At 57.1% G+C, this 24,068-nt stretch overlaps 1 protein-coding gene across 10 annotated transcripts in view; it reads right to left on the bottom strand.

Annotated features, from left to right (window-relative positions):
- Col27a1 (collagen type XXVII alpha 1 chain) overlaps positions 1-24,068 on the bottom strand; it is a 121,373-nt gene that overhangs the window by 7,359 nt on the left and 89,946 nt on the right. For 6 of the 10 annotated variants that reach the window (XM_078048023.1, XM_078048029.1, XM_078048022.1 and 3 more), the window contains 23 exons: positions 23,610-23,663; positions 22,913-22,966; positions 19,317-19,424; positions 15,058-15,111; positions 14,868-14,975; positions 13,867-13,920; positions 13,178-13,231; positions 10,977-11,033; positions 10,795-10,848; positions 10,238-10,291; positions 9,921-9,974; positions 9,244-9,297; positions 9,061-9,168; positions 8,596-8,703; positions 7,750-7,857; positions 3,559-3,612; positions 3,073-3,135; positions 2,711-2,764; positions 2,589-2,624; positions 2,487-2,504; positions 2,234-2,269; positions 1,899-1,925; positions 195-260 (listed from right to left, as the gene is read on the bottom strand). In XM_078048023.1, coding sequence (XP_077904149.1) covers positions 195-260; positions 1,899-1,925; positions 2,234-2,269; positions 2,487-2,504; positions 2,589-2,624; positions 2,711-2,764; positions 3,073-3,135; positions 3,559-3,612; positions 7,750-7,857; positions 8,596-8,703; positions 9,061-9,168; positions 9,244-9,297; positions 9,921-9,974; positions 10,238-10,291; positions 10,795-10,848; positions 10,977-11,033; positions 13,178-13,231; positions 13,867-13,920; positions 14,868-14,975; positions 15,058-15,111; positions 19,317-19,424; positions 22,913-22,966; positions 23,610-23,663 — 1,437 coding nt within the window. Of the gene's footprint in view, positions 1-194; positions 261-1,898; positions 1,926-2,233; positions 2,270-2,486; positions 2,505-2,588; positions 2,625-2,710; positions 2,765-3,072; positions 3,136-3,558; positions 3,613-7,749; positions 7,858-8,595; positions 8,704-9,060; positions 9,169-9,243; positions 9,298-9,920; positions 10,045-10,237; positions 10,292-10,794; positions 10,849-10,976; positions 11,034-13,177; positions 13,232-13,866; positions 13,921-14,867; positions 14,976-15,057; positions 15,112-19,316; positions 19,425-22,912; positions 22,967-23,609; positions 23,664-24,068 lie in introns of those variants that run through there. The other 4 variants (XM_078048024.1, XM_078048027.1, XR_013438254.1 and 1 more) reach the window with 4 other exon arrangements.

Raw genomic sequence — 24,068 nt, 5'->3', positions numbered from 1 at the left:
GTGTGCCGGCCGTAAGACCTCGGACCTGCTGCTGCCCTCTGAACCCCGGGAAGAGCCTCATCTGGGATTGTGGGATGTCACAGACACGGCTCTGACACACTGTGCAGGCCAGGTGGAGGGCACAGACCACACAGGGCCGTCAGCCACACTTCTCCCAGGACTGGACACCATGTGGGCAGAGCTCCTGGAGGTACCTCTGGTCGGAGTGCTCCGTTAGTGTCCATCCACGTCTGGAAAGCTGCCCCAAGGTCATCTTGTTGCTGTGCAGGGAAAGACAAGGGGTATATCCTGGTCCCCCAGGCCCCGAGCACCCACTCTCCCACCCCACCTGGTCTGGCAGGATCTTGGCTAATCATACCCTCTGCAAACTCCTTCCTCCCATGGAGACAGTCAGTGACTGTCACCACCTTCCTCTAGGCACTTCAGTGGCTCCCCCTGGCCCTTGGGATTAAGTTGGAACTCCTCCCAGCTTGAGTGCTGTGCTCCTGAGCCCTGTCTCTCTCCTCTCCCCGGCACATGCTAGCACTGGGCACACTCAGAACTTCTAAGTTCCTAGGTGCCGTGCTGTCTAACCACAGGGCCTTTGAAAGTGTTGCTCCCTTTCCCTGGAAAATTCTTCCCTCCTTCAAATGCACTGTTGGGCTATCTCCTGTACCACTGCTTCTCAACTGGGGTGATGATGCTCCCCTGGGGCCTTCAGTAATACCTGGGGACATTTTAGACAGGTACAACTAGGGAAGGGGCACTACTTGATCTTCAGGTCAAAGACCAGGAAAGCCGCTCAGCCTCCCACAGGGCACAGGATGCCAAGGTCAGCAGTACAAAACTTGGCAGTGGTGGGAGGCCTCTCTGATCCTCCTGGCTCCAGGCCGCTGGGCCCCTTTCTCTACGCCCCACAGTTCCGTGTCTGGCTGGCACTGTACCAGTCTCATGAGCCCCGGGCTGGCAGAGGCAAAGTCTTGCCAGAAGAACAGGGGAGAAGAGATCTGGGCACCGAGTAAAGCCGAGGACCTGGAGGGACACCTCAGGGTCCAACCCAGCCCTGCCACTTCCCATCCATGCCCTGCGCCTCAGTCCTCCCATCTTGAAAATGGGCCTGACACAAAACTCCCCTCAATGAACTGAGGAGCTAACTCATGAGTCCACCCGTGGAAAGCTCTTCTCCCGGCGTCTGGGGTGGAACCAGCAGGCAGTCGATCTAGCTGTCACTCAGAAATTCAAAATCCTCTCCTTTTCTGTATTTTAGGAGAAAAGGCTTTTCTCCTGGTTCCCTTCCCTCCTCGCTTCTTTTATGGATGAGAAGGACACGGGGGATGTGGAGGGACAGTCAGGGCAGCCATTACTGCTTCTGTGACAGTGGACAGAGGGACCTTGAGAAACTGGGAGGAGCTGAGAGGCTGAGGACTCGTGGCCCAGGCGCCATCTCAGCTCGGGCTTCCTGGGGCCCTCAGGGCTGGATCCAGAGGTCAACCAGCAAGTGGAAAAATGGGGACAGATTTGTCCCCGGGTGGGGCAAGGCCACTCTCCAAATAGGGGTGTGGTCCCCATCTGTCCACTTTTCTGACCCTCTTTGGACAGAATCTGAGGCAGAGGGATCCTCAGCAACCAGCCCACCTGTCGGGGCCCAGACAGGACCAGGGGCCAGCGGCTGGGCAGGACCCTGGGCTCACAGTCTCCAGATGCGAGTCCAGCAAGAGGAACACTCAGCTTTCCTGCCTTGTGGCCCCAGGCCCCTCCTGTGGCCTAGGGTCCAGGGCTTCCGCCACGGAACAAGAGGATGGGGCATCCCTGGACCCAGCTTAGGGTTCTGGCCACTGTGGCCAGACAAGGCTGTTAGCTCTCCCCTTCACCTCCCAGGCCTCACCCCAAAAGACCAAAGAGAACATTCTCAAACTTACAAGCTGGACTGGACGCCCTGGAGGTCCCTGCAAAAGAAGATGGTGGGTCAGCACTGGACGGGCCCAGTGCTGAAGCCCCGGCTGCCAGGAGAGTGGTGGCTGTGGGGCAGGTGAAGACCGCCAAGCCAGTGACTGCACTCCCGCAGGCCGGGATGACCGTCCCCGCCTCAGGCTGCTCTATGCTGTCCCAGAGTCTGTGACTGCAAGAAGCATGTGAGTCCTGCGAGACTCAGGGTCAAGGACAGTCTGCTGGCAAAGCCCTGATCTCCTCCACAGGGACCCGCCTCCTGCCCAGATGTCCAGGCTGCCCCATGTGAAGACACCAAGCTACCTACCGGTGGGCCAGGCCGCCCTCTTGGGCCGGGAGGACCCTGAGGAAGAGAACAGTTAGCCTTGGTCAGCAAGGGCCCTCCGTCTCCCACCCCAGGTCCTCATCAGGCAGACAGGAGGCCCAGGACCGTGGTTCCCTGGTGTGGACAGGTGCAGATGAGGTCCAGAGAGAAAGGGCACCCAGGACAGTGGTCACGGACAGGAGACCCAGAGCCCCCGCCCACTCCCCTGCCCTTCGCCCTCAGGCCAAGCACTCACCCTGGGACCCTGCAATCCCTGGAGGAGACACAAGAGGGACAGAGTCAGACCAGACGCAGGCCGAGCTGGGGCCCACCCTGAGTCCCCTCGTCCTCCACTCACCCAGTCCCCTCGACTGCCTTTGTCGCCCTTCGGACCCTGCAACAAACCAGAGCCCAGTGAGACAGGGTCAGAGGGGAATCCAGTTCCCGAAGGGGAAACCGAGGCCCAGCCCCTGCACCTACCGGGAGTCCCGACGGTCCCAGGATTCCAAGGGGCCCAATGATGCCCTCCTTTCCCTAAAGGAGACAGACAGGCTGAGTGGGCTTGTTCCAGGCCTGGGGAACGGACCCAGGGACAGAGGCTGGGGGGCTGCCTGCGTGTCCCCAGGGATGGGCGGGACACCTCCTCGGGCCACACACTCCCCAGCTCCTCCCACATGCAGCCCCTTCTGTGTGCCTGGGGGCTACCAGAGCACAGCAGGAGGAGAGGGGGAGGAAGGGCTGCGGCCCAGCTCCTCCCCACTCCTGTGGGGTCCTCTACCCTCACCCACCCGTTCATTCCCAGGTGTGGCCAGTCAAGGACTGGAACAGAGGAGGGGACTCACCATCAAGCCAGGAGGCCCCCGGGGGCCCTGGATGCCTTTGAAGCCGATGTCCCCAGGGGGGCCCTGCGGGAGCAGAGGAAGGGCAGTCTGTGCCTGGGCAGCCCAGGGGGGTCCCCGAGCTCCCCCAACCTGGTGTCTGGGCCCCAAGAGGAGGTGGTAGGAGCCCACCCACGGGTATTGAGCAGGCACAGGCTGTGGCACTGTTGGTTGGTGGCCTGTGCCTCTGGTGGAGTTCTGCATCCATCCTCCACTTACTGTCCCCACTTGACAGATGAGGAAAGCGAGGCTCAGCGGGACTAAGCCAGGAACCCAGGCGTGCTGCCAAGGCAGTGAGCATGAGGGCGTGCTCGCTGCTGGCTGTGTCCCCAGCTGTCATGGTGACTGCACTGTGAGCGCTCGGCCAATATTGGTGGAATGAACAAGTGAATGAACGAGTGGGCGAGGGTAGAGGACCCCACAGGAGCTGGGAGGAGCGGGGGTCCATACCTTGGGTCCAAAGAGGCCAGACACTCCTGGGAAGCCCATCTCGCCAGAGTCACCCTGTGGGGAGAGTAGGACAGGGCTAGGGTGCTGGCCCGTCACCCAGGACCCAGGGGCCATCGGAGAAGAGTGACGAGCTCACAGGCTCGGTGCCAGCCTGGGTGCTGAGGAGCCAGGGGGCGGCGTCCTCCACCAGGCGAGCAGGGAATCCCCTGCAAGGCTCCTGTCCCAGGTCCTCAGGAAGAGACTGGAAGGATCCGTGGAGCCCCACCCACCCCAAGAGCTCTGTTAGGACATGGTCCCCTAGAGTCACCAGCGCTATGGGCCAGCTGTTTGACGTTCCCAGGTGCCCTGTTTATAGATGACAGAAAAGAGGCTCAGAAAGGACGGGAATTTGCTGAGCGTCACACGAGTTCTATGTGATGGAGGGCACCAGGTTCAGACTGGGCGTAAGCAATTACAGAGGCCCTGACCCCCACAGCCAATCTACAAAGTGGTCAGAGAACAACCAGTCAGGGAGGCAAAATAGGCCAGGACAGAGTAGTGGACTCTATTCACGTAGCTGCAGCTGACCTGTGCCTGGGCCACACTGTGGTTACTATAGCTCTGTAATGAGTTCTGAATTGGGAAGTATGAGTCTTACAAATACTCGGATCTTTTCCAGATCAGAATCTATTTGCTGACTTTAGCAGATTGTGGTAGGGACTGCACTGAATTGGGAGACCAGCGTGTGGGGAGTATCGCCATCTTAGCAACTGTCGTCTTCTGATCCATGAACATGGGATGTCTTCTCACTTATTCAGGTTTTTCTTCAATATTTTTCAACAATGTTTTGATTGTGTTCAAACCATAGACCAATGTGAGAAAAATGGACATCCTCACAATCTTGAGTCTTTTAACCCATGGACACTATGTAGGTACATATGTTTTTCTTTAATTTTTTTTAGCAATGTTTTGTCATTTTCAGGGTACATTTCTTGCACCCTGATAGTAGATGTACCTCTTGGTATTTCATATTTTTATGCTATTATAAACAGTATTACTTTCTAAATTTCAATTTATGCTTACTTGTTGCTAGAAACTGCTAGTGATTGCTTAATATATAGTAATAGAATTTATTTGTGCATATTGATCAGTTTCCTCTGATCCTAATAAACTTGCTTATTACAATAGCTTTCTTGTAGATTTCATTTGATTTTTCTCCATAGAAATCATTTCATTCTACAATGAAAATTTTACCACTTCATATATGAATTCCTTTTATTTCTTTTTCTTGCCTTATTACACTGGCTAGAATGGCCAAGATGATATTAGATGGAAAGGATAGCTTGTTTATGCTCCTTAAGAGAAAGCATCCAACTAATCACTACTGCATATGATGTTAACTGAGTTGTTCTTGGATTTTTCTTTATCAAATGAAGAAGTTTCTTCTGTACCTAGTTTACTGAGAGTTTTTATCAGAAATGAAATTAGATTTTGTCAAATGTTTTCTTGCATCTACTGAGACGATCAAATGGTGTTTTGTTTTAGTTTGTTAAATATGGTGGATTAGAAAATGATGGTGGAATGAGGTGGCCATCATTACTCTAGGTACATGTATGACTAACCATATGGTGTGACACTACATCATGTACAATCAGAGAAATGAAAAGTTGTGCTGCAACTGTGTGCCATGAATCAAAATGCATTCTCCTGTCATATATATACCTAATGAAAAATAAGTAAATAAAATTTTTAAAATATGGTGGATTAGATTGACCTATTTTCAAATGTAATACCACCCTTGCATTCCTGGGATAAACTCCACGTGGTCTTCTTGTGTTGTCCTTTTTATTACAGTCTTAGACTCATTTTTCTAACATCACATTAAGAATTGCTGTGCCCCTATTTATGAGGTGTACTGGTCTGTAGTTTTCTTGTAACGTATTTGGTTTTAACATCAGGTGATTCTGGCTCATGGAAATAAACTCATTTTCTGAATAACTTTACATAGAATAGGTATTATTTGCTTCATAAATGAGCTTAGTAAAATTCACCAGAGTTTTATTTGAGGGAAACTTTAAACTCACTTATTCATTTTCTTTAAGAGATACATGGCTATGTAGGTTATTGATTTCTTCTGGAATGAGCTGTTAGTTTTGTCTTTGAAGAAATTTGCCCATTTCACCTGAGAGTTATTTAAATTTCTTGCCATGATGTTTTTTTTTTTTTTACAATATCCCCTTATTATTCTTTTAACACCTGTAGTATCTTTAGGGATAGCATCTGTTATTCCTTATATTAGTAATGTAAGTATTCTCTCTCTCTTTTTATTTTTCTGAGAAGTTTGGCTAGAAGTTTATCAATTTTACTGACATTCTCAAAAAAAACTTTCCATTTTTCTTATTGTTTTCCTGGTTTTTGAAATTTCTGATCTTATTGTTTCCTTTCTTCTATCTGCTTGGTATCTAATTTTTTCCCTAGTTTCTTACAATGGGATCTGAGGCCATGGATTCGAAAGCCTTCTCTATTCCTTAAACACCCTACTAAGTGCTGTCTTGGCCCCACTAGTGATACACTGTGTTCTCATTTCATAAAATATTAATTTCCCTTTTGAGTTCCTCTTGTGGATTCTGTGGATGTTCTTTACTTAGTTTTCAAATATTTGGAGATTTTTCAGATATCTGTTATTGATTTTTCCATTTCATCATCATGGTACAGAACATTCTTTGTGTGAATTGAATCTTTGTGACTTCTTAAGGCTCGTTTTTATAGGCTCAGAATGTCATGTCTTCGCAAATGCCCTGCATGTGCTTGCAAAGAATGCATATCTTGCTGATACTTGGTGCAGTGCTCTATTAGGTCGCGTTTGCTGATAATGTTCCAGTTTTCTACATCCTTACTGAATTTCTGACTATTTACTCTATTTATTGATAAGAGAAATATATTGAAATCTTCAATTGTAATTGTGAATTCGTCTACTTCCCCTTATAGTTCTATCAGGTTTTGCTTACTGTATTTTTAAAAATGTTTTATTTATTTATTTATTTTTAATGTGGTGCTGAGGATCAAACCCAGTGCCTCACACAGGTGAGGCAATTGCTCAACCACTGAGCTACAGCCCCAGCCCTGCTTACTGTATTTTAAATTCTGTTATCAGGTGTATGAACATTCAGGATTTATCTATCATCTTGACAAATTGACCCCTTGGATCACCATGAAATGAACTTCTTCATTACTGTTAATAACCACTGCTCCAAAATCCATTTTGTCTGATATTAAAATAGCTTCTCTGGCTTTCTTTTGACAAGCATTAGCACAAAATATCTTTTTCCATATCATGACTTTACCTTATTTCTTTCTTTACATTCAAATGTCTTTACATTATTATAGTAGTACATAGTTGGGGCTCTTTTTTTATTCAATTAAATTATAAATCTGTTTTTTGTGGGGAGGGGTACCAGGGGTTGAACTCAGGGGCACTTGACCACTGAACTGAGCCCCATCCCCAGCCTTATTGTGTTTTGTTTAGAGACAGGGGCTCATTGAGTTGCGTTGCACCTTGCCTTTGCTGACGCTGGCTTTGAACTCGCCACTCCCCTGCCTCAGCCTCCTGATCCACTGGGATGACAGGCGTGGGCCACAGCACCTGGCATAAATCTGTTTTAACTGGGGTATTAGGGCCAATTGCTATTTGTTTCTATTCGCTGTTGTCTACTCCTTGTTCACCTCCCCCTCTTTGTCAAGCAGGGTGAGGTATCTAGCCCCTGAGACAGATGGTGAGGAAGGTACAGGAAGAGCACTGCCCTGGAGTCTGCAGACCCGGGTGCTGGCTGGGATCCCCTCTCCTCGTTCTGGAAGGGCTGCAGCACCCCCACCATCCAGCTCAGGGAGGCTGACAGCATCTGGTGCCCAGAGAGATTATATCTTTCTTTGTCAACAAGTAGACAGGTGGCTTCTTGGCCTATGTGTACATTTGAGAACACAAGTGTTTGTGTGTGTGCATGTGTGGGTACATGCACACGAGTGTATGTGTGTCTGTAGTGTATTGTGTGGGTATGTCTGAGTGTGTATGTGCATGCATGTGAGTGTGTGTACAGGTGCAAGTATACACGCATGAGTGTATTTGTGTGTGCGTATGTGTGCCTGTGTATACAAGTGGGGGTGTGTGAGTGTATTTGTGTGTGCACGTGAGTGTGTGCTTTGTGACTCACTCACCGCCTGGCCTTTGGATCCTGGCTCCCCCTGCTTCCCAGGAAGCCCCGATCCGCCCTCGGTCCCTCTCTTGCCAGGGGGACCCAGCTGCCCTGGTAACCCACTTTCACCCTAAAAGAAACACACCAAGATTGCCAGTCAAAGGGGGAAATGATTCAGGGAGGGGGAGGGGGAGGGCCTAGGAGATCAGGGATTCCACAGGGTCCCTCGAGATCTCAGGGCGGTGGGGTGAATGGAGACCCTCTGAGGAAGCCTCCTTCCTCCCTCTGGCGTGCCCTCCCTCTCCTGCACTGTCCCTCTTCTCCCCAGCATGCCACAAGCCCCACCTCCAGACCTGGCCACACAACCCTCCACCTACAAAACCTTCTCTTCTCCGTCAAATCCTCACTGGGCTAAAGCCACCTGTCCTTCTGCCTGCTGTCCTCTCAGGAGGTTCCAACCATTCCCTACTAGACCCTAGTTCAGAGAGAGCAAGAGCGGTGTCTGGGTCCTTGGACTTCATTTTCCCCTCAGGGTCTAGTCCTGGGCTCTGCCTGATTGACAGCAGCCTCTCATCCCAGGGAAGCTTTCTAAGGATGCCTGCCACCTCCCATAGGCTGTTCCACCGGGACCCACAAGAGGGCGCCCGTGGACAGCTCAGCTACAGTGGGTCATTTCCAGAGCCCTCTAGGGGGCAGTAGTTACAGCTCTGGGAATAAAGTATCCTATAAGACTGGGACAGGGACCCCAGAGAAAAGTCACAGCATAGATTTTTATTTTCACACAGGCCCTGGGACATGGGTGATGTAAGATTTGGTAGAGCTAGTCAGAAAGGGCAGAGGAAAGGTAAGTGAGTTAGAAGCATCTGACCTTGAATCCTGGGGGCCCCTGTGCTCCAGGCAAGCCGGCCACACCTGGATTTCCTCTCCTCCCAGCAGGGCCCACAAGGCCAGGGTCCCCGTCATCCCCTTGATCTCCCTGTAAAGAAAGCAGGCTATGGAGTCTCTTGGATTTCAGGAAACAGGCCAGAGTCGGGTGGGCACAGGGAGGACAGGAGGTCACTCCTGCCTGTGTGAGATGGCTGGACCCACAGGGACTGCAGCAACTAGGATGTGAGGTCAGGCAGGGGGTGGGCATCAAGGAGAGACCCCAAGAAGGTCCGTGCTCCCAGGGCCCAAGGGATGAGGCTGAAACCCACACCAAAGCATGCGGGAACTTCTGCGCCACTCCCCCCACAAGTGTCCCTACTGGCTCCCTGGCCTGTGGCATGTGGCAGCCCCCCTCCACACCTTGTCTCAAATGGAGACACCATCTGCTCACCCCAAGTCTGCTCACCTGTGGTCCTGCTCGGCCATCCCTGCCAGGAAGCCCATCTGGTCCCGCGACACCCTCGGGGCCCTGTCTTCCCACCACGCCCCGCGGCCCAGGCAGCCCGGGCAGCCCCTGGGGGTACACAGGAAGGTGGTGAATGTTGGGGTGGGGGAGAGCTTGAGGGGCGCAGCAGCCACAGGGACTCACCTGGATCCCCCTCCGACCTGGGGCCCCGGCCTTGCCCGGCTTTCCCTTTGGACCCTGAGAAAGCAAAGTGAGGGTCACATGTCAGGCTGCCTGGAGGAGGGGGCGCTCTGCGGGGAGGCGTCCAGGAATGAGGGCCTCTGTGAGCTCCTGATTCCATGAGCAACCCGGGACAGCAGCCTGGAAGCCCAGGGCCAGCCGCCTTGGGGTCAGCCAGTGCTGTCCCCACACTGCTTGGCCCCCTTGCTGCCGAGCTCTGGTCATTGTCCTCGTCTGGTGAGAGTCAGACCCAGGGCTGGCTGGGCCACTCATGAGGAGTGGGGCTATCCCTAGCAGGTGTGGGTGGAGGGGACCTGGCTGGAGGCCATTTACCTGGCCCAGCCTTAGGGAGGGAGGCCCAGGGACCCTGGTCCAGGCTGGGAAGGTCCCCTGGGAGCATCCTGTCCCTCTCCTCTTTCTCCAGACCCCTGCTTCCCTCCCGAGGTTTCCTGTCTCCAGTGGCTAAGGCGGTCAAGAGGCCACCCTGGCTCCTGCGGCCCTGAGTTCAGGCCCCTCTGCTGACCTGAGACAGGGGCTCCTCCCCAGGCCCCCACACTTGGGCTGCGGGCTCACGGGGAGTCTGGTCCTGGCCAGCCCTTCCCCTGCCCAGGCCCCGTCTCCCCAAGAGTTCAGCTTCTCACCTCTTCGCCTTTTGATCCTCTGGGTCCCGGCCGCCCCCGGGGTCCCGCATGCCCCTGCAAACCAAGGGGAGATGACGCAAGGCAGCCCCAGGATTCTCTCCCGGGGAGGGTGGTCAGTCTCCGCCTGGAGAGGGAGGGTGGGGAGGGGTTTGGGGGTGCAGGCTCTGGGGGTGTCCCCAGGGTCAGGGCAGGAGAAACCAGAATGGGCTGCTTCCCCACGACCGTCCTCGGAGGGAGGGTCCCTTGAGTCTTTACTTCCCACTTACTGACCCACCCCCCTCAGGGCAGGAGGGGGTGGGGCAGCAAGCACTACTCACGGGTTGGCCCTGCTGGCCAGGCTTTCCACGGAGCCCAGGAACACCCTCCTGTCCCTGGAAGCCAAGGAGAGACAGCTGAGGGGACCTGTCTGGGAGGGGCCAGGAGCCAGGGTAGGAGCCGCAGGCCCCGGGCCTTCCTAGCCACGCATCACCGTCCCTCCCTGAGCCCAGCTCCCGTCTGCAGAACGGGCGCCACAGGGACCCTCCACTCACACGTGGAGGAGGGACAGGGCGTGAGAGCCTGGTGGTTCAGTGGTTCGCCACTGCTCCTGCTGGGGGAGCTGCTCCCAACCACACACAGGGAACCAAGGCCCTCAGAGGGAAGGGACCACTCAGGACCAAGCTGAGGAGGCTGCCAACAGACAAGGCCCAGCTGGTCTCCCTCTGACCTCGGCCTCTCTGACCCCAGGAAAGGCCAGGCCCCCCTCTGCAGTGGGACTAGTCCTGGCCTCTTAAGGGGGTCTCGCTTCTAGCTGGGCACTGCCGGTGGAGGGAGGCCTATGTCCCGGGGCAGGTGGCCTCACGGTCTTGCCAGCATGTAGGACTCTGGTACTCACAGGGTATCCTGGGTCTCCAGGTTCACCACGGTCTCCTCGGTCACCCACAGGGCCCTGAATGACAAGGACAATAGCAAAATAAAGGCCACAGCCTCACCTCTGCTCAGCCTGCCCCCACAGAGCGAGAGGCCCCACCGGGAAGCCCACAGAGCCATGCAGCCCGGGGAGGGGGCAAGGCTTACCCGATCTCCAGGCGGCCCAGGGGGCCCCTCCGCCTTGCCGTCCTCCCCCTGCTCCCCCTGTGGACACAGAACCAGCTTTAGGAGAAGTCACCCGTCCTGGGGACTCTGGGGACTGCGGGCAGCAGATACACAGAAAGGCAAGCAAGCCTCAGGCAGAACTGGGTAGTGTGGACCTGGGATTGGGGAACACAGACAGCACCGGGGCCCAGCGGACCCCCTGTGGAGGCGGGCAGCACGAGGCCAGGGGTCAGCCCCCATCCCGGACAGGGCCAGCTGCGGGTCTTCAGCATGCCCCTTCCCGTCTTGGCTTTTTTCAGCTGGGGAAGGGCTGAGCTGGGTGAAGGGATGATGGTAAAGGCCACAGGGAGCCCACGAGATGGTGTGTGGCTGCTGGCCCGCATGGACACTGCCCTGGGCAGACACAGGCAGGACCACTGAAGCTCACGACAGCCCCATCACTCTTCCTGTTCTGCAGAGAACAGGGGCACAGGGGGCCGTGGGAGTGCTCAGCTGCTCCAACCTCAGTGACTGGGAGGAAGTGGACCCCTGACCAGCATCCCTCCTTCCATGGCTCGGAGCCCCCAAAGAAGGCCCTGGGGCTTCTCATGGGGACACCTGGCAGCTGGCCGAATGCAGACCTTGTCCCTAACTCAGCTTCAGAGTGGACAGTGGCGTGGGGACACCTTCAAGCGTTCTTATGAGGCCTCAAGGGGAGGGGCCAGCCCCCAGCCTCTGCTGCCTGCTCGTGGGACTCCAGGTGGCCATTAGAATTGCTGTTGTTGATGACAGTAATAGAAGTGACCTGGCCAAGGACAGACGGAGTACGAGCTGAGTCCAGAGCTGTGATCCTGGGCCACGGCGGACCCTGGAGGCCCTGGGACAGTGCGACCTCTTGCCAGCCACAGGGAAGGTACGAGTGGAAGACGGGACAGAATCAGGCCCAGACTCTACCCCCAGAAACTGCTGTGCCCCCCTGGGGACCCATTCCAGGTAGGGGGCTCAACAGGGCACTCTGAGCCCCTGGTTGTCCACTGGGATTGGAAGGAGCCCGAGAGATGGGAGGGGGAAATGGTCCCTGGCAGGCCACGTCCTGGCCCTTGAGCAGAGGGCCGCAGCTGAGGTGCGTGGCTGGGCTCTGTGGCTCCCGTGGGGAGTGGCCAAGCAGGTGGGACCTGGCCTGAGGCCGAGAACCAGTGGCCCAGGGCGTGGGGATTCCCTCTCCTTCCCGCCCATTCTGGCTGGGTGACCTAGTGCTCGTTCCCACTGTGGAGGGCTGCTGGGGACTGGTAAGCTCTGGGCAAGGGGCCAATATACACCTGGCACGTCCCATGCTGGGCACTTCATGGGGTTCATGTCACACCTCACTTCACAGAATCTACATGACAGTCCCGTGCTGCTGGGCTGCACTTCACAGACGGGGAGCTGAGGCCCAGGGAAGGGGGTTCCCAGCCAAGGCCACTGAGGAATCGAGGGCCAGGTCTGCAGATCTGCCCCTGACACACGCAGGCCACCCTCGAGGCTGCAGGCCAGGCATGCATCTCTGGAGAGCTGGCCAGACTCCCTGCCTGCCCTGTGCCCAGAAGCCCATGCAGCCCTCTGCTGGCCTCTTCACAGACACGTGTCCACAGGGTCTCTCGTCATACTGGACACGACCCAGGCCCACGTTCTGGTGCCCCATCTCCCCCACCACCACTGGACAGGGCCCAAGACCCATGGCTCCTTCAGTGAGTCGTCTCCTGTCTGAGCCGGAGCCTGAGCCCCAGGCGAGGGATGAACGCTTCCCCTTGGCCTTGGGCTCAGGCCTCCACCCGGGTCCTCTGTGCTCAGCACATGTCTCACTCCTGCTGGGTGGTCTCATCGTGTGGGGGTTTCCGTGACCACAGGCACAGATGAGGGGTGGCACGGCCTCAGTCACCTCGTGACTGACATCCATGCTTGACCCTCACCCTGTCAGGGCGGGGGATGTGCCTCTTATCCCAGGACTGGGCACAGAGGTGACCCTGATACACAGGTGAACATGGAGCTCAGCTCCTGCCTGCTGGGCTTAGCGGACTGACGTGCTTGGCAGGCCAGTGCGAGTGAGCAGGGCCGCCTGTGCCATCCTGTCTCCAAGGACCCCAGGGGTGTGTTCCTGCTGACCCCAGAGCTGACCCTGGCCCCAGATATAAGGGGTAGCTGCTTCTCCATGATCAAATACTCACCTTTTCTCCTTTTGGTCCCGGAGGCCCGAGGGGTCCCACAGTGCCTTTGTGTCCCTGAAGGCAAACACAATAGAGTTGAGGGGCAGATGGGGACTCAAGAGGGACAAGGGCACCGACCAGGAACTCAGATTTGGATGGAGGCACTGGACTGAGACACTGGGTTCTAGCTCTGCCCCAAGTTGCCATGTGGCTTGAGCAAGCTCCCTAGGTCTCTGGGCCTGGCCTCCAGACACACCTCTAAGGGGTCTCAGGCCAGCCTGCTGGTTGGGGACTCAGAGGACCCCAGGCTGCAGCCAGAACTGCAGATGCAGGCACCTCCCCCACCCAGTCCCTGCCTTCTCTGCCCCCCCCCTTGTCCTTCCCCTCTCCCAGACTCCTGCAGGGTCTCCATCACACCTTGGCTCTAGCGAGGGCCACAAGGACCTAGGATGGGACCCTACAGGACCCTCCCATGCTCCTTCACCCCGGGCCTCGTCTCGCTTTCTGCTCAAGCCCCACCGCCATATGTTCCACCCATGGTCCCCTGCCACCCCATCTGTGGGCCCAGGAGCTGCCTGGGCAGGGGGACCCATCTCCTCGGTGGCCCTGGGGCTAGCCCTTCGCTGGGGACACGGGGGCCAGGCAGAGCTGAGCCTGCAAGATGGGGCTCCAGGAGGGAGGGGAGGTTCCCAAAGGCAGCGTCCACTTACATCGTAACCAGCCAGTCCCGGGTCTCCTTGGGCCCCCATCCGACCTGGAGCACCCTAGGAGAGGAGGAGACCCTCGTTGGTGTGGAGCGTGGCTCTCAGAGCAGGGACACAGCAGGGACACTCTCCCTAGGGTTCCAGCTGCACTCAGTCCAGGGGCCAGGCATGTCACCTGCCCATGAGGACGGGGTGGGGGCGGGGGAGCAAGGTGGAAAGGAAGCACAGGCCTCCTCCCCAGCAGCCACCCCGCCCTTCCTTCTCCGGGCTCCCGAGGGCCACCATGGCCACCTGCTTCATTTCCAAAACTTTCACAAGCCACTTAAACAGAGCCATTATTAGATTTAAATTTTATGGATTTAGAGTTAAATCAGTTTTATTAAAAAAGATGATACTCAAAATTCATCCCTCCCCGGCCCTGTGCCCCATCTTCTGTTGCTCTAGGGAGCCGGGGACAGACACGTCCCAACTCCACCTTCAATGATGTGGGGGTGGGGTGGCGGGGTGTCAGCCCCAGTGGGAGCACTGTCGGCCACCTGGCCTACCCTGAGGTCCTCTCTCCCACAGCCCGGGCGCCCTCTGGCCCTTCCTGCAGGACAGCCCGGCCACGCTCAGGGACACCAAAGTCCTCCAGGGAACTGCCCTGGCTTCACCCCACCTCAGGAGCCCATTCCCAGGGAGAGACCTTGCTTGGTAAGAACACCCAAGGGACTGTCCCCTCCCCCACCACAGCAGGGCTTTAGTACTGGGGTGCACAGGAAGCCACAGGAGACCCGCAGACCCCTTCAAACTGCAAGAAACCCAAGGGGATCATGATCCCCACGAGGGGACAGGGACAGGGAACACCAGGTGCTCGGCTAACAGCTGGGGTAGGCAATGCCCTCAGAAAAAAGCCAGTCCCTCCCTTCCTGCCCTCGGTCCCTCCCTTCGTGCCCTCAGTCCCTCCCTTCCTGCCCTCGGTCCCTCCCTCCCATGCCTGGCTCCCCTCCCCCAGCCAGAGTCCTCACCGTGGGGCCCAGGCTGCCCCGGGAGCCTTTAGGGCCTGGGGTGCCAGGGGGTCCTGGGTCTCCGGGGACACCCATCTCACCCAGCTGTCCTTGGTAGCCCTTGGCGCCCTGCAGTGGGAGGAGAGACAGGCTGTCATGGCCCTGTTGGGAGGGGAGGGACGTGGCTCACCATGGCAGTCGGGGGACCCACCTTGGCCCCTGGCCGGCCCTTGTCACCGTGCTTCCCTGGTCTTCCTTCAGGACCCTGAAAGGAGAGGGGAGGAGGGAGCGAGAGGTGATGAGATCCCAGTGTGGGGCCACTGGGGCTCCAAGGCTGTCCCCGTGGCCGTAAGCACCACCTAACTTCCTGGGTGTCCCATTGGCAGAGTGGGGACAGTGTGCAGTGTGCCTCACAGAGCTTAAGGATCAGGGACACAACAGAGTCTGGCCGTGAGGTCTCCCACGAGTGGTTGGTGTGGCTTCTGCCACCGCGGGTATCTATGGCGGGTCCCCCGTAAGCCCCGAGAAGCCCTGTGCTGAGCTCTCCATGCACCAAGCACGTTCCACCCTCTAGTGACGCGACGGTGGCCCCAGTGAGGCCCTTCCACAGAGGGGGCAGCCTGGCTGCCCACAGGTCCCCTGCCAGGTTCTGACCAGTGGCAGGGCTGCCTGGTTCCTCGTCCACCTGGTTTCTACTCCCACCTCAGGTCCCTGTTGGGGACACAGGGGGTAGGAGAGGTGACTAGGGCCTCCCATCTCTGAGCTGTCACGCATCACTTCCATGCCATCCCGGAGGCCATGTCCCACCATGGGGTCCCGTTTGCTTGCTATACTTAGAGGACTCCTCAGGTGGGCACCATATTGAGAAGTCGGCCGTCCTGTCCCCTCCCCCACATGGCCTCTCAGCACGCTCCGGCCCACCCTGGGGGAGGGCCATCACCTCACAAGACACAATGTGGCAACACTGTGCGGGAGAGGATGACTGTCCCCAGGAAGACCACTGGTCAGACCACACCGTGGCTCCAAAGGACTGAGGTACACACTCCTGCATCCCAGGGCTCCCCGGCTCTGCTTCCTAGGGCCTGGTCCCCCCTCTACTCAGGAAGCCCACACTGCCCAGCAGGGCCTCCAGTGAGCTCGAAAGCCAGGTCAAGCATCGCCAGTGAAAATGGCCGCACGGAAAATCCCCGTCAAGTATTTCTAGAGCATTTCCACCTGAAGTGGGGCGGGCTGGGAGCAGAAGCCGCATGCTGGGTTTCAAAGACTTAGCGCCAAAAAGAAAGAAAGAATGCAAAATAGCTTGCTAGTGATTTTTAACTATCGATTCCCTTTAACTATCGATTCCCTGTGGAAATAATATTTTGGATTTATTTTTTCCTGAACAAATATTAAAATTAATTTCACCTGTTTGTTTTTCTTTTTAAAATGTGGCGACTAGAAAATTTTAAGTTATGTGGCTCATATTCTGGTTCTTTCCCTCCCTCCCTCCTGCCCTCCCTCCTTCCTTCCCTCCCTCCCTTCTTCCCTCCCTCCTTCCTTCCCTCCCTCCCTCCTTTCTTTCTTTCTTCTTTTTGTCCTGGGGATTCAACCAAGAAGCACTTGAACCACTGAGCACATCCCCAGCCCTTTTTATTTTTTATTTTTTAGAGATAGGGTCTCATTAAGCTGCTTAGGGACTTGCTAAGTCCTGAGGCTGGCCTCAAACTTGTGATCCTCCTGCCTCAGCCTCCTGAGTCCTCAGCTGGGATTAAGGGCATGCGCCAACACGCCTAGCTCTGTACTGTTTTGACTGGCCAGCACTGGACAGAGCCATCTCCAGGTCTCTTGCTTCTCCAGTAGTAAAATTCTAACAATCCTCATGCTCTCAGCCACTGGTCAGGCTAAAGAAACCGAGACTTGGTAAGAAGAGGTACTGTCTGCAGGCCGCCTGCACAGGTTAGAAGTGATGTGCACTGTCCCTTCCTGGGGCACGCCTGGCCCAGGCTGGCCCTGTTGGGCCCTGGTGAAATTGTGGTGCGGTGGCTGGGGGAATCTGCCAGTGGACTGAGGTGACCACAGTGGCTGACTGGTTTCTTGTCAGGGGAAAGCATTGGGTCTAGGGTCAGGGGACGGGAGACTAAGCCGTCTCCAATGAGAGCACCCCCGAGATGGGGAACCCCGAGAATGGCTGCAGCACCCAGTGGGCTAAGGCTGTGGGACTGGAATAGTGACTTTGGCTGGGCCCCACCCAAATCGTCACGTACTAACGGACAAGTTCAGGGAAATACGCCGTGAGGCGATTCTGTCACTGTGCGCACATCACACAGTGCTCCCACACAGCTTAGCTGGCCGTGACGTCACCAGATGACAGAGTCCCCGGGGACCAGGGCACGTGTGCAGATCCTCATCACCAAACATGAGAACATGGAGCAGGACTGGGGCACGATCCGGAAGGCCCTGATGGCTCGGGAAATTCTATTTTTAAATACTTGACTCTCTGCAGGCCACAGGCTGGGAGGTGTCTGTCCTGCGCCCTGAGGCCAAAGAAGCTCAAAAACAACAAACAAACAAACAAACAAACAGGCCTCCTTGGCCTCAGGCCTCCACGGCCTCAGGGCCCTCTGCACACGAAGGCTGCCCCCTGCCCCCTGGTGAATGGACTGGGAGTGATAGCCAGACACTGACGCTGGCATTGCTATCACCACTGTCACAACCACAGCACTACCACAGCCACTGCCACCACCACATCACCACCACCATCATCACCACCATCACCATCATCACCAGCATCACTATCATCACCACCATCACCATCACCATCATCATCACCACCATCACCAGCATCACCACCATCACTAATATCATCACCATGACCATCCCTTCACCATCCACCATCATACTACCATCATCACTAGCATCACCAGCATCACCACCATCACCATCATCACCAGCATCACCACCTTCATCACCACCATCACCAGCATCACCATCATCACCACCAACACCAGCATCACCACCATCACCAGTATCACCACCATCACCATCATCACCAGCATCACCACCTTCATCACCACCATCACCAGCATCACCATCATCACCACCATCACCAGCATCACCACCATCACCAGTATCACCACCATCACCATCATCACCAGCATCACCACCTTCATCACCACCATCACCAGCATCACCATCATCACCACCATTACCAGCATCAACACCATCAACAGCATCACCACCATCACCAGCATCACCACCATCACCAGCATCACCACCTTCATCACCCATCATCACTAATATCACCTCCATGATCATCCCATCACCATCCACCATCACCACCATGACCATCACAACCATTACCATCATCATCACTACAATCTTCACCACCATCACCAGCATAACCATCACCATCATCATTATCACCATCTACCACCACCACTACTACCATCATCACCACCATAACCACCATCACCATCACCATCATCATCACCACCATCACCATCATCACCACCACCACCACCATCACCACCACCACCATCACTACCACCACGACCAGGACTACCACTGCTGCTGTCACCCTCAGTCCCATCCACAAATCCTTCACCTCCACCACCAGCTTCTATTCCTCTCCTCCTCAGAACCCTCAGTCTTCGGTTCCGGGCGCTGCCTGTGGAGTCTCACTAACTTTTTCTGGATGAGAAAACCAAGGCTCAGAGGAGCACAGTGATTTTCCTACAGGCACAACGAGGGGGGCTGCGGAAGCCAGGATGCAGGTGCAACCTCTGGACTCTGTTCTCAGAGTATTTCTGCCACAGTGCCTGTCATTGTACAGTGTGATGCTCAAAACTCAGTAAAAGGGATGCCTGGAATGTGGAACATCAAAGGGATCTTAGCACACGTTTTCCCCTCCAAATCTTTCATCCTGACAAGGTGAGACCAGAGAGGGCAAGGAGTGAGTGAAAAAGTCACCCAGCAAGTTACTGAGGGAGAATGGGGCCAGCGGCCCTCCTGCCGAGTCCCCATGGCCCATTACCCCACAGCTGAGCCCAGCCTGGGGAAGCCTCTGGCATGGAGAGTCTGACCAAGTGCTCGAGTTCCTCTCCAGTTCAGTGGTGAGCTCATTCTGCTGCAGCTGTTAAGGAGGATTAGCACTTTGGTTCTATTTTTAGGAAACAAACATTTTCCCACAACCAGTTTGTTGCCGGCTAATTTGGATCTGTCCCAGGTTAGTCACTTCGACGCTCCGGGAGGGAAAGGGAATGTCAAGAATAGGCCTGAATGAAAGTGGGCTGAGTTGGCAAGCTGGCCCTCTGGCCCTCTGGCCCTCTGGCACCCCAGCTCAGCTGTGGACACCCCCGGGCCCACTACCAAGAAGGTCCCGGTCGTCAGCCCCGGCCCCCGCCCGAGCCTCGCCCTCGAAGGCCCTGCCACTGCAGGCAGGTTGTGCCTGTGACCAGGAGCCCAGCGCTGGTCCGCCGCCCGCACACTCACCCGGACGCCAGTGATGCCAGGAGGGCCGGGGGGCCCGTCCTCGCCCTTGAGCCCTTCCTGGCCTTTCTCGCCACGCTCTCCATCAGGCCCTGGGTCACCTCGGTCCCCCTGGGTCGGGAAGGCATGAGGAGGGGAGAGAGAGCATCAGTCACAGGCCACCCGAGCCCAAGCCTCGGGGATCCGTGTGGAGGCCCGAGTCGCCTGAGTCGGGCTGGCAGGCCTGGCCAGCACGGGCAGCATCCCTCAGGGCAGCTGCCACACGTCCTTGCCTGCGCTGGGGCCAGACAGGGCAGTGGCTCAGAGAAAGGCCAGGCCTCTGTGACAGCCACCGGGGGGTCCCAGGAGGGGCAAGGTAGCAGACACGGTGACTTGGCCCCGAGGCCGACTCCCTGGAGAACGGGGACGAGATGAGGTCTTTAGTGGGGGACAGGATTGAACTCAGGATTGAACTTGACCCTGAGCCACGTCCCCAGCCCTGCTTTCAATTTTATTACAGCCAGGGTCTCCCTGAGCTGCTTAGAGCCTTGCTATTGCTGAGGCTGCCTTTGAACTTGGGATCCTCCTGCCTCAGCCTCCGGAGCAGCTGGGATTGGAGGCGTGCGCCACCGCGCCCGGCTGGATGAGTCTTTATCAAGGAGGAAGCGCCATCTGGGGGACCACTCCTCAGCTTCGCTCACCCCGAGGCAGCATGGTCACAACACACGCCACATGCCACACACCACGGCTCTGCTGGGGGTGGGCAGGCCACGTGCAGCCATGCCTCAGCTCCAGGCAGCGGAGCGAGTTAGCAGTAAGCTGGGCAGTGTCCCCAGAGACGATGCTGAGATGGCCCTCTGGGGCCATGGCCTGCTCAGCGTGGGCACAGGGCACCCTGTCGGGTGGGTGGCAGCAGTGTCACCTGGTGCTCCCATGTCTGGCCTTGATTCTGGATCCTTTACGGTTTGTAACTAACTTCCTCCTGGCCAAGGCCTCTGGGGGCACGTGTCCTTAGCTCTGGCTTTACAGAGAGGACACTAAGCCGAGCAAGACCCGTCACTTGGCCTCAAGTAGCGGAGCTGGACTGGCCAGCTCCCGCCAAGCTCCTCTCCCTGAAGGCAGCTCTGTATAGTTACTGGGGATGTCACCGAGGTCCTCTTGGGACCGCAAGGTCCGGGGCACCTGAGGCTCTGTCCCTGGGAAGGACCCTGCTGTGGGCTCTGAGAGCCCAAGTCACAGGCTGCGTCTGCTCCCCGCGTGCTCTGGCTTTGCAAAGGGCTTTGATGGCCAAGTGACCCTGAGCTTGCCGCTCTGCAGGGTCCTGGGGAAAGCAGGCTCCTCCAGGATGCCGTGGGGGCCGCTGCCCTGGGCCCTGGGCAGAGCAGGCACGAGGGGTGAGGCTGGGCAGTGTAGGCGGAGGGCAGGGTCCGTCAGCAGGCCGTCACCCCGGGGTCTACAGCAGCGGCCATCACTCCAGGGTCTACAGCAGGGGCCACTCAGGGGCCCCTGGAGGGTGAGGGCCTGAGGTCACATAAGTGGGGAGGGAGGGGTGGGAGCAGTCCAGGAGGAGCAGCGTGCGGCTTGGCCAGCTTTGTGTCTGACGTCACAGCGGATGAGGGCCCTGGCAGGCAGTGTGGATGTGGGGAGCCAGCGTGGGCTGCAGGTCAGGCCAGGCCCCGGGTAGGCCCATGAGGTTCAGATTCCAGGCACAGCCTGGTGCAGAGAGGGGCTGCCCCGGCCCCCCGCATACCCCTTGCTCTGAGGCTGCTCCTGGCTCCCCACCCTGGCCGCGCTGTACAGGACCCGGTCCCAGGCGACAGCGTCCTGCAGGCCTCCCACACAGCTGGGGTGCTCCTGCGGCCCGCAGAGCAGGCTCTGGGGATTCCGGGGACACCTGCGACTTCAGCGTTCCAGGCCGCCTGACTCCACTCTCCCCATTCACAGATGGGAAGACTGAGGCCGGGAGGGAGGTGGGGACGCCTCACGCCACGCAGTAGCCAGTGGCGGAGTGGTGAGCACACAGAGCTCCGGCTCCTTCTCAGCCCAAGGACCTCTGCCCGGGGACAGCCTCCCTCGGCCCTGGGCTGCGCTCTTTACTGCACCCAATAGCTGGGTGACCCTGGGCAGTTTCCTTGTAATAAAACAAGGATCAAGGGGTCACTGAGGGGCCTGAAGGACAGAAACCCTGCAGAGAGCTTAGCATAGCGCCTGGGAATGAGGGTGGAGAGAGGGGAGCTATCACTGGGCACCGTCACTGTAAACAGAGACACTGGTCCAGACGCACTCTATAAACCGTCAAGTGCTGTCCACACCAGAGGCAGTTTTCACCATGAAGGTGACGCCTGGGCAGACACCATAGAAGGCAGAGTTTCTCCTGGGATTCATGCAAGGACCAGGGAAGGTGCTGTGCATATGAGCAACTACTCTGGTCCAAGGACACGAGTAGAATTAGTTTTGAAGGGAGTGAAAGAAGACGGAAGTGGGGCCCAGGGACCTGAGTGGTGAAGGAGGAAAGCCTGGAGGCAACCGGCTGGGGATCCCCCCTGGGACCCGCCCCCCTGCAGCTTCAGTCCCCGGCAGAGAGGAGGCCGTCGAGGGCTGAGGAGGCTCAGGGCCTCCTTGGGACCCAGCTGTACTCCAGGGCTGGGAGCTGGGTGGGGGAGCTGTCACCAAGGCGCCCTGGGAGAGGGGAAGTCCTAGGGCTCTGGGGGAATGCAGGCCAGAGGAGAGGGTGCTGGTCTAAGGCCACGGTGGGTGGCACAGGGGATCTGGCTGTGGTGCTCACCTGGGACCTCGGAGGGGCTGGTGGGGTGATGTGCCCTGGAGAAAGCCCACCTGAGGGGCAGAAGAGGAGGTGGGCCAGGCCTGGGCCGGGGTGGGGCTGGTGAGTCAGGCCTGCTGCCTGCAGAGAGCCCCTGTGTCCCTCTAAGGGCCCTGCCTTTGTGGCTGACGGGGACCGGCCGGGCTGAGCTGGGCCAACAAGCTTTGGCTCTGTAAGCCTCGAGTTTGAATCCTGGATCCTCCATTCGCAGCCTTAGACTCTGAACAGACACCTCTCTGGCCCCCTGTGAGCCTCAATCTCCCCACCTTTAGAACTGGGGCACCCTGCAGCAGAAAGAGCTGCAGTTTGAAGCCAGATAGACCCAGATTTGGGCCCTGGGTTTGCCAGTTACTAGCTGTGTGTCCGCAGGCAGGCTGCTAAACCTCTCTGAGCCTCAGTTTCCTCTCTAAAGATATAACTTACCTTGCAGCAATGATGGAGGTGATTCATACAGAGGGCTCAGTCGGTACCTGTGTCACTAGTCCTCCCTAAACAGTGGCCTGCACATCAACGCTGGTGGTTATTGTTTGGAAGGCAACAGAAACCAAAGCCTGGGCTCTGGGCCCGACCTGGAGGGCGCTCAGCAACCTCCCTCAGCCAAGAGAAGCAGATGTTTTAGGAGAAGGGAGCACGGACGAGTGGGAGGTGGTGACGGCCCCCAGCTCCACCGAGCAGGCACCTGGGTGGGCAGGGCCAGGCTCCCAGGGGGCCACACTGACGGCAGAGGCTGTGGGGAGGGGTGCTCTGGGAGGGCAGAACTGGCCCTCTCCTCCCAGCTCCTGACCCAGAGGGCACGTACCTTCAGCCCGTCGGGCCCTGCAGGGCCACCGTCACCCTCGAGGCCTGGCTCTCCCTGGAAAGGGGATGAGAGAGACCAAGACATGTTATTATATTGGGAGGGGTCCAGAGAGCCCCCCTCCTTGGGCCAGGGGAGCACAAGGTGTTGGACAGGAGGAAAGACGGACACACGGTCAGGCCTGGAGCCCATGAACAGAGGCCCTCGGATGCCCTCTCCCCCGTGGACCTGCCGTGTCCTCAAGCTGCCCAGGGGTCATGTAATAAACCAGCAGGGAATATAAAGAAATGGCCCCAGGGCCCTCCAGGGCTTCACAGGTCTCTCTTGGAGAAGGAGGGACAACTGTGGACAGTTCTGAAGGACAAACATGTTCTCAATAAAATCCCTGGAATTTCGATGCCTTTGGACGCCCTGGGTTCACCCAGAGGAGGCCACGCTCCTGACTGCAGGCCTTCTCAGAGGTGCTAATGGGTAAGCGCGAACACCAGGCGCGCACGTCCCCAACGTCCCCAGCCACAGAACGCTTTCCTCCACACTGGGGAAACGCTGGTGATGGGGGTGCACGAGGCCGGGAAGAGGCCTGGTCTGTTTCTAAGCTGAGGAAACCGAGGATCAAGGAGGCTGAATGGAGCCCTTCTCTCCCTTCCTCGCCTGCGCCCACGCCCTGGGCTTTCCAGGGAGAAGCACTGCTGCTACTTACCCGCTGCCCAACGAGGCCCTGCTCCCCAGGGGTGCCCAGGGGTCCAAGGTCACCCTAGGAGAAGCCAAACACAAGTCCATGAAGGCAGGCAGCACCAGTCCCGGTCCTCCCAACCCTCTCCTGTTTCCACCAGGGGGCAGGAGGGAGCTGGGGAAGTCCCTCTTCCCAAGGACCAAACACGATCATAAAGCATCAACCAGAGCCCCTACTCTAGGTCAGCCCTGGACATGGGCTTCCCCAGCACCAGGGAAGAAAGACCATCACCATCACCATGATTATCATCTCCACCATAATCACTACCATCACCACCATCACCATGACCATCACCACCATCACCATGATTATCATCTCCACCATAATCACCACCATCACCACCCTAATCACCACCATCACCACCACCATGATTATCATCTCCACCATAATCGCCACCATCACCACCCTAATCACCACCATCACCAC

Source organism: Ictidomys tridecemlineatus, chromosome 4, assembly GCF_052094955.1.
Source record: "Ictidomys tridecemlineatus isolate mIctTri1 chromosome 4, mIctTri1.hap1, whole genome shotgun sequence".
NCBI lineage: Eukaryota > Metazoa > Chordata > Mammalia > Rodentia > Sciuridae > Ictidomys > Ictidomys tridecemlineatus.
The sequence above is the reverse complement of the archived record's forward strand: the minus strand, read 5'-3'. Positions and strand labels throughout refer to the sequence as shown.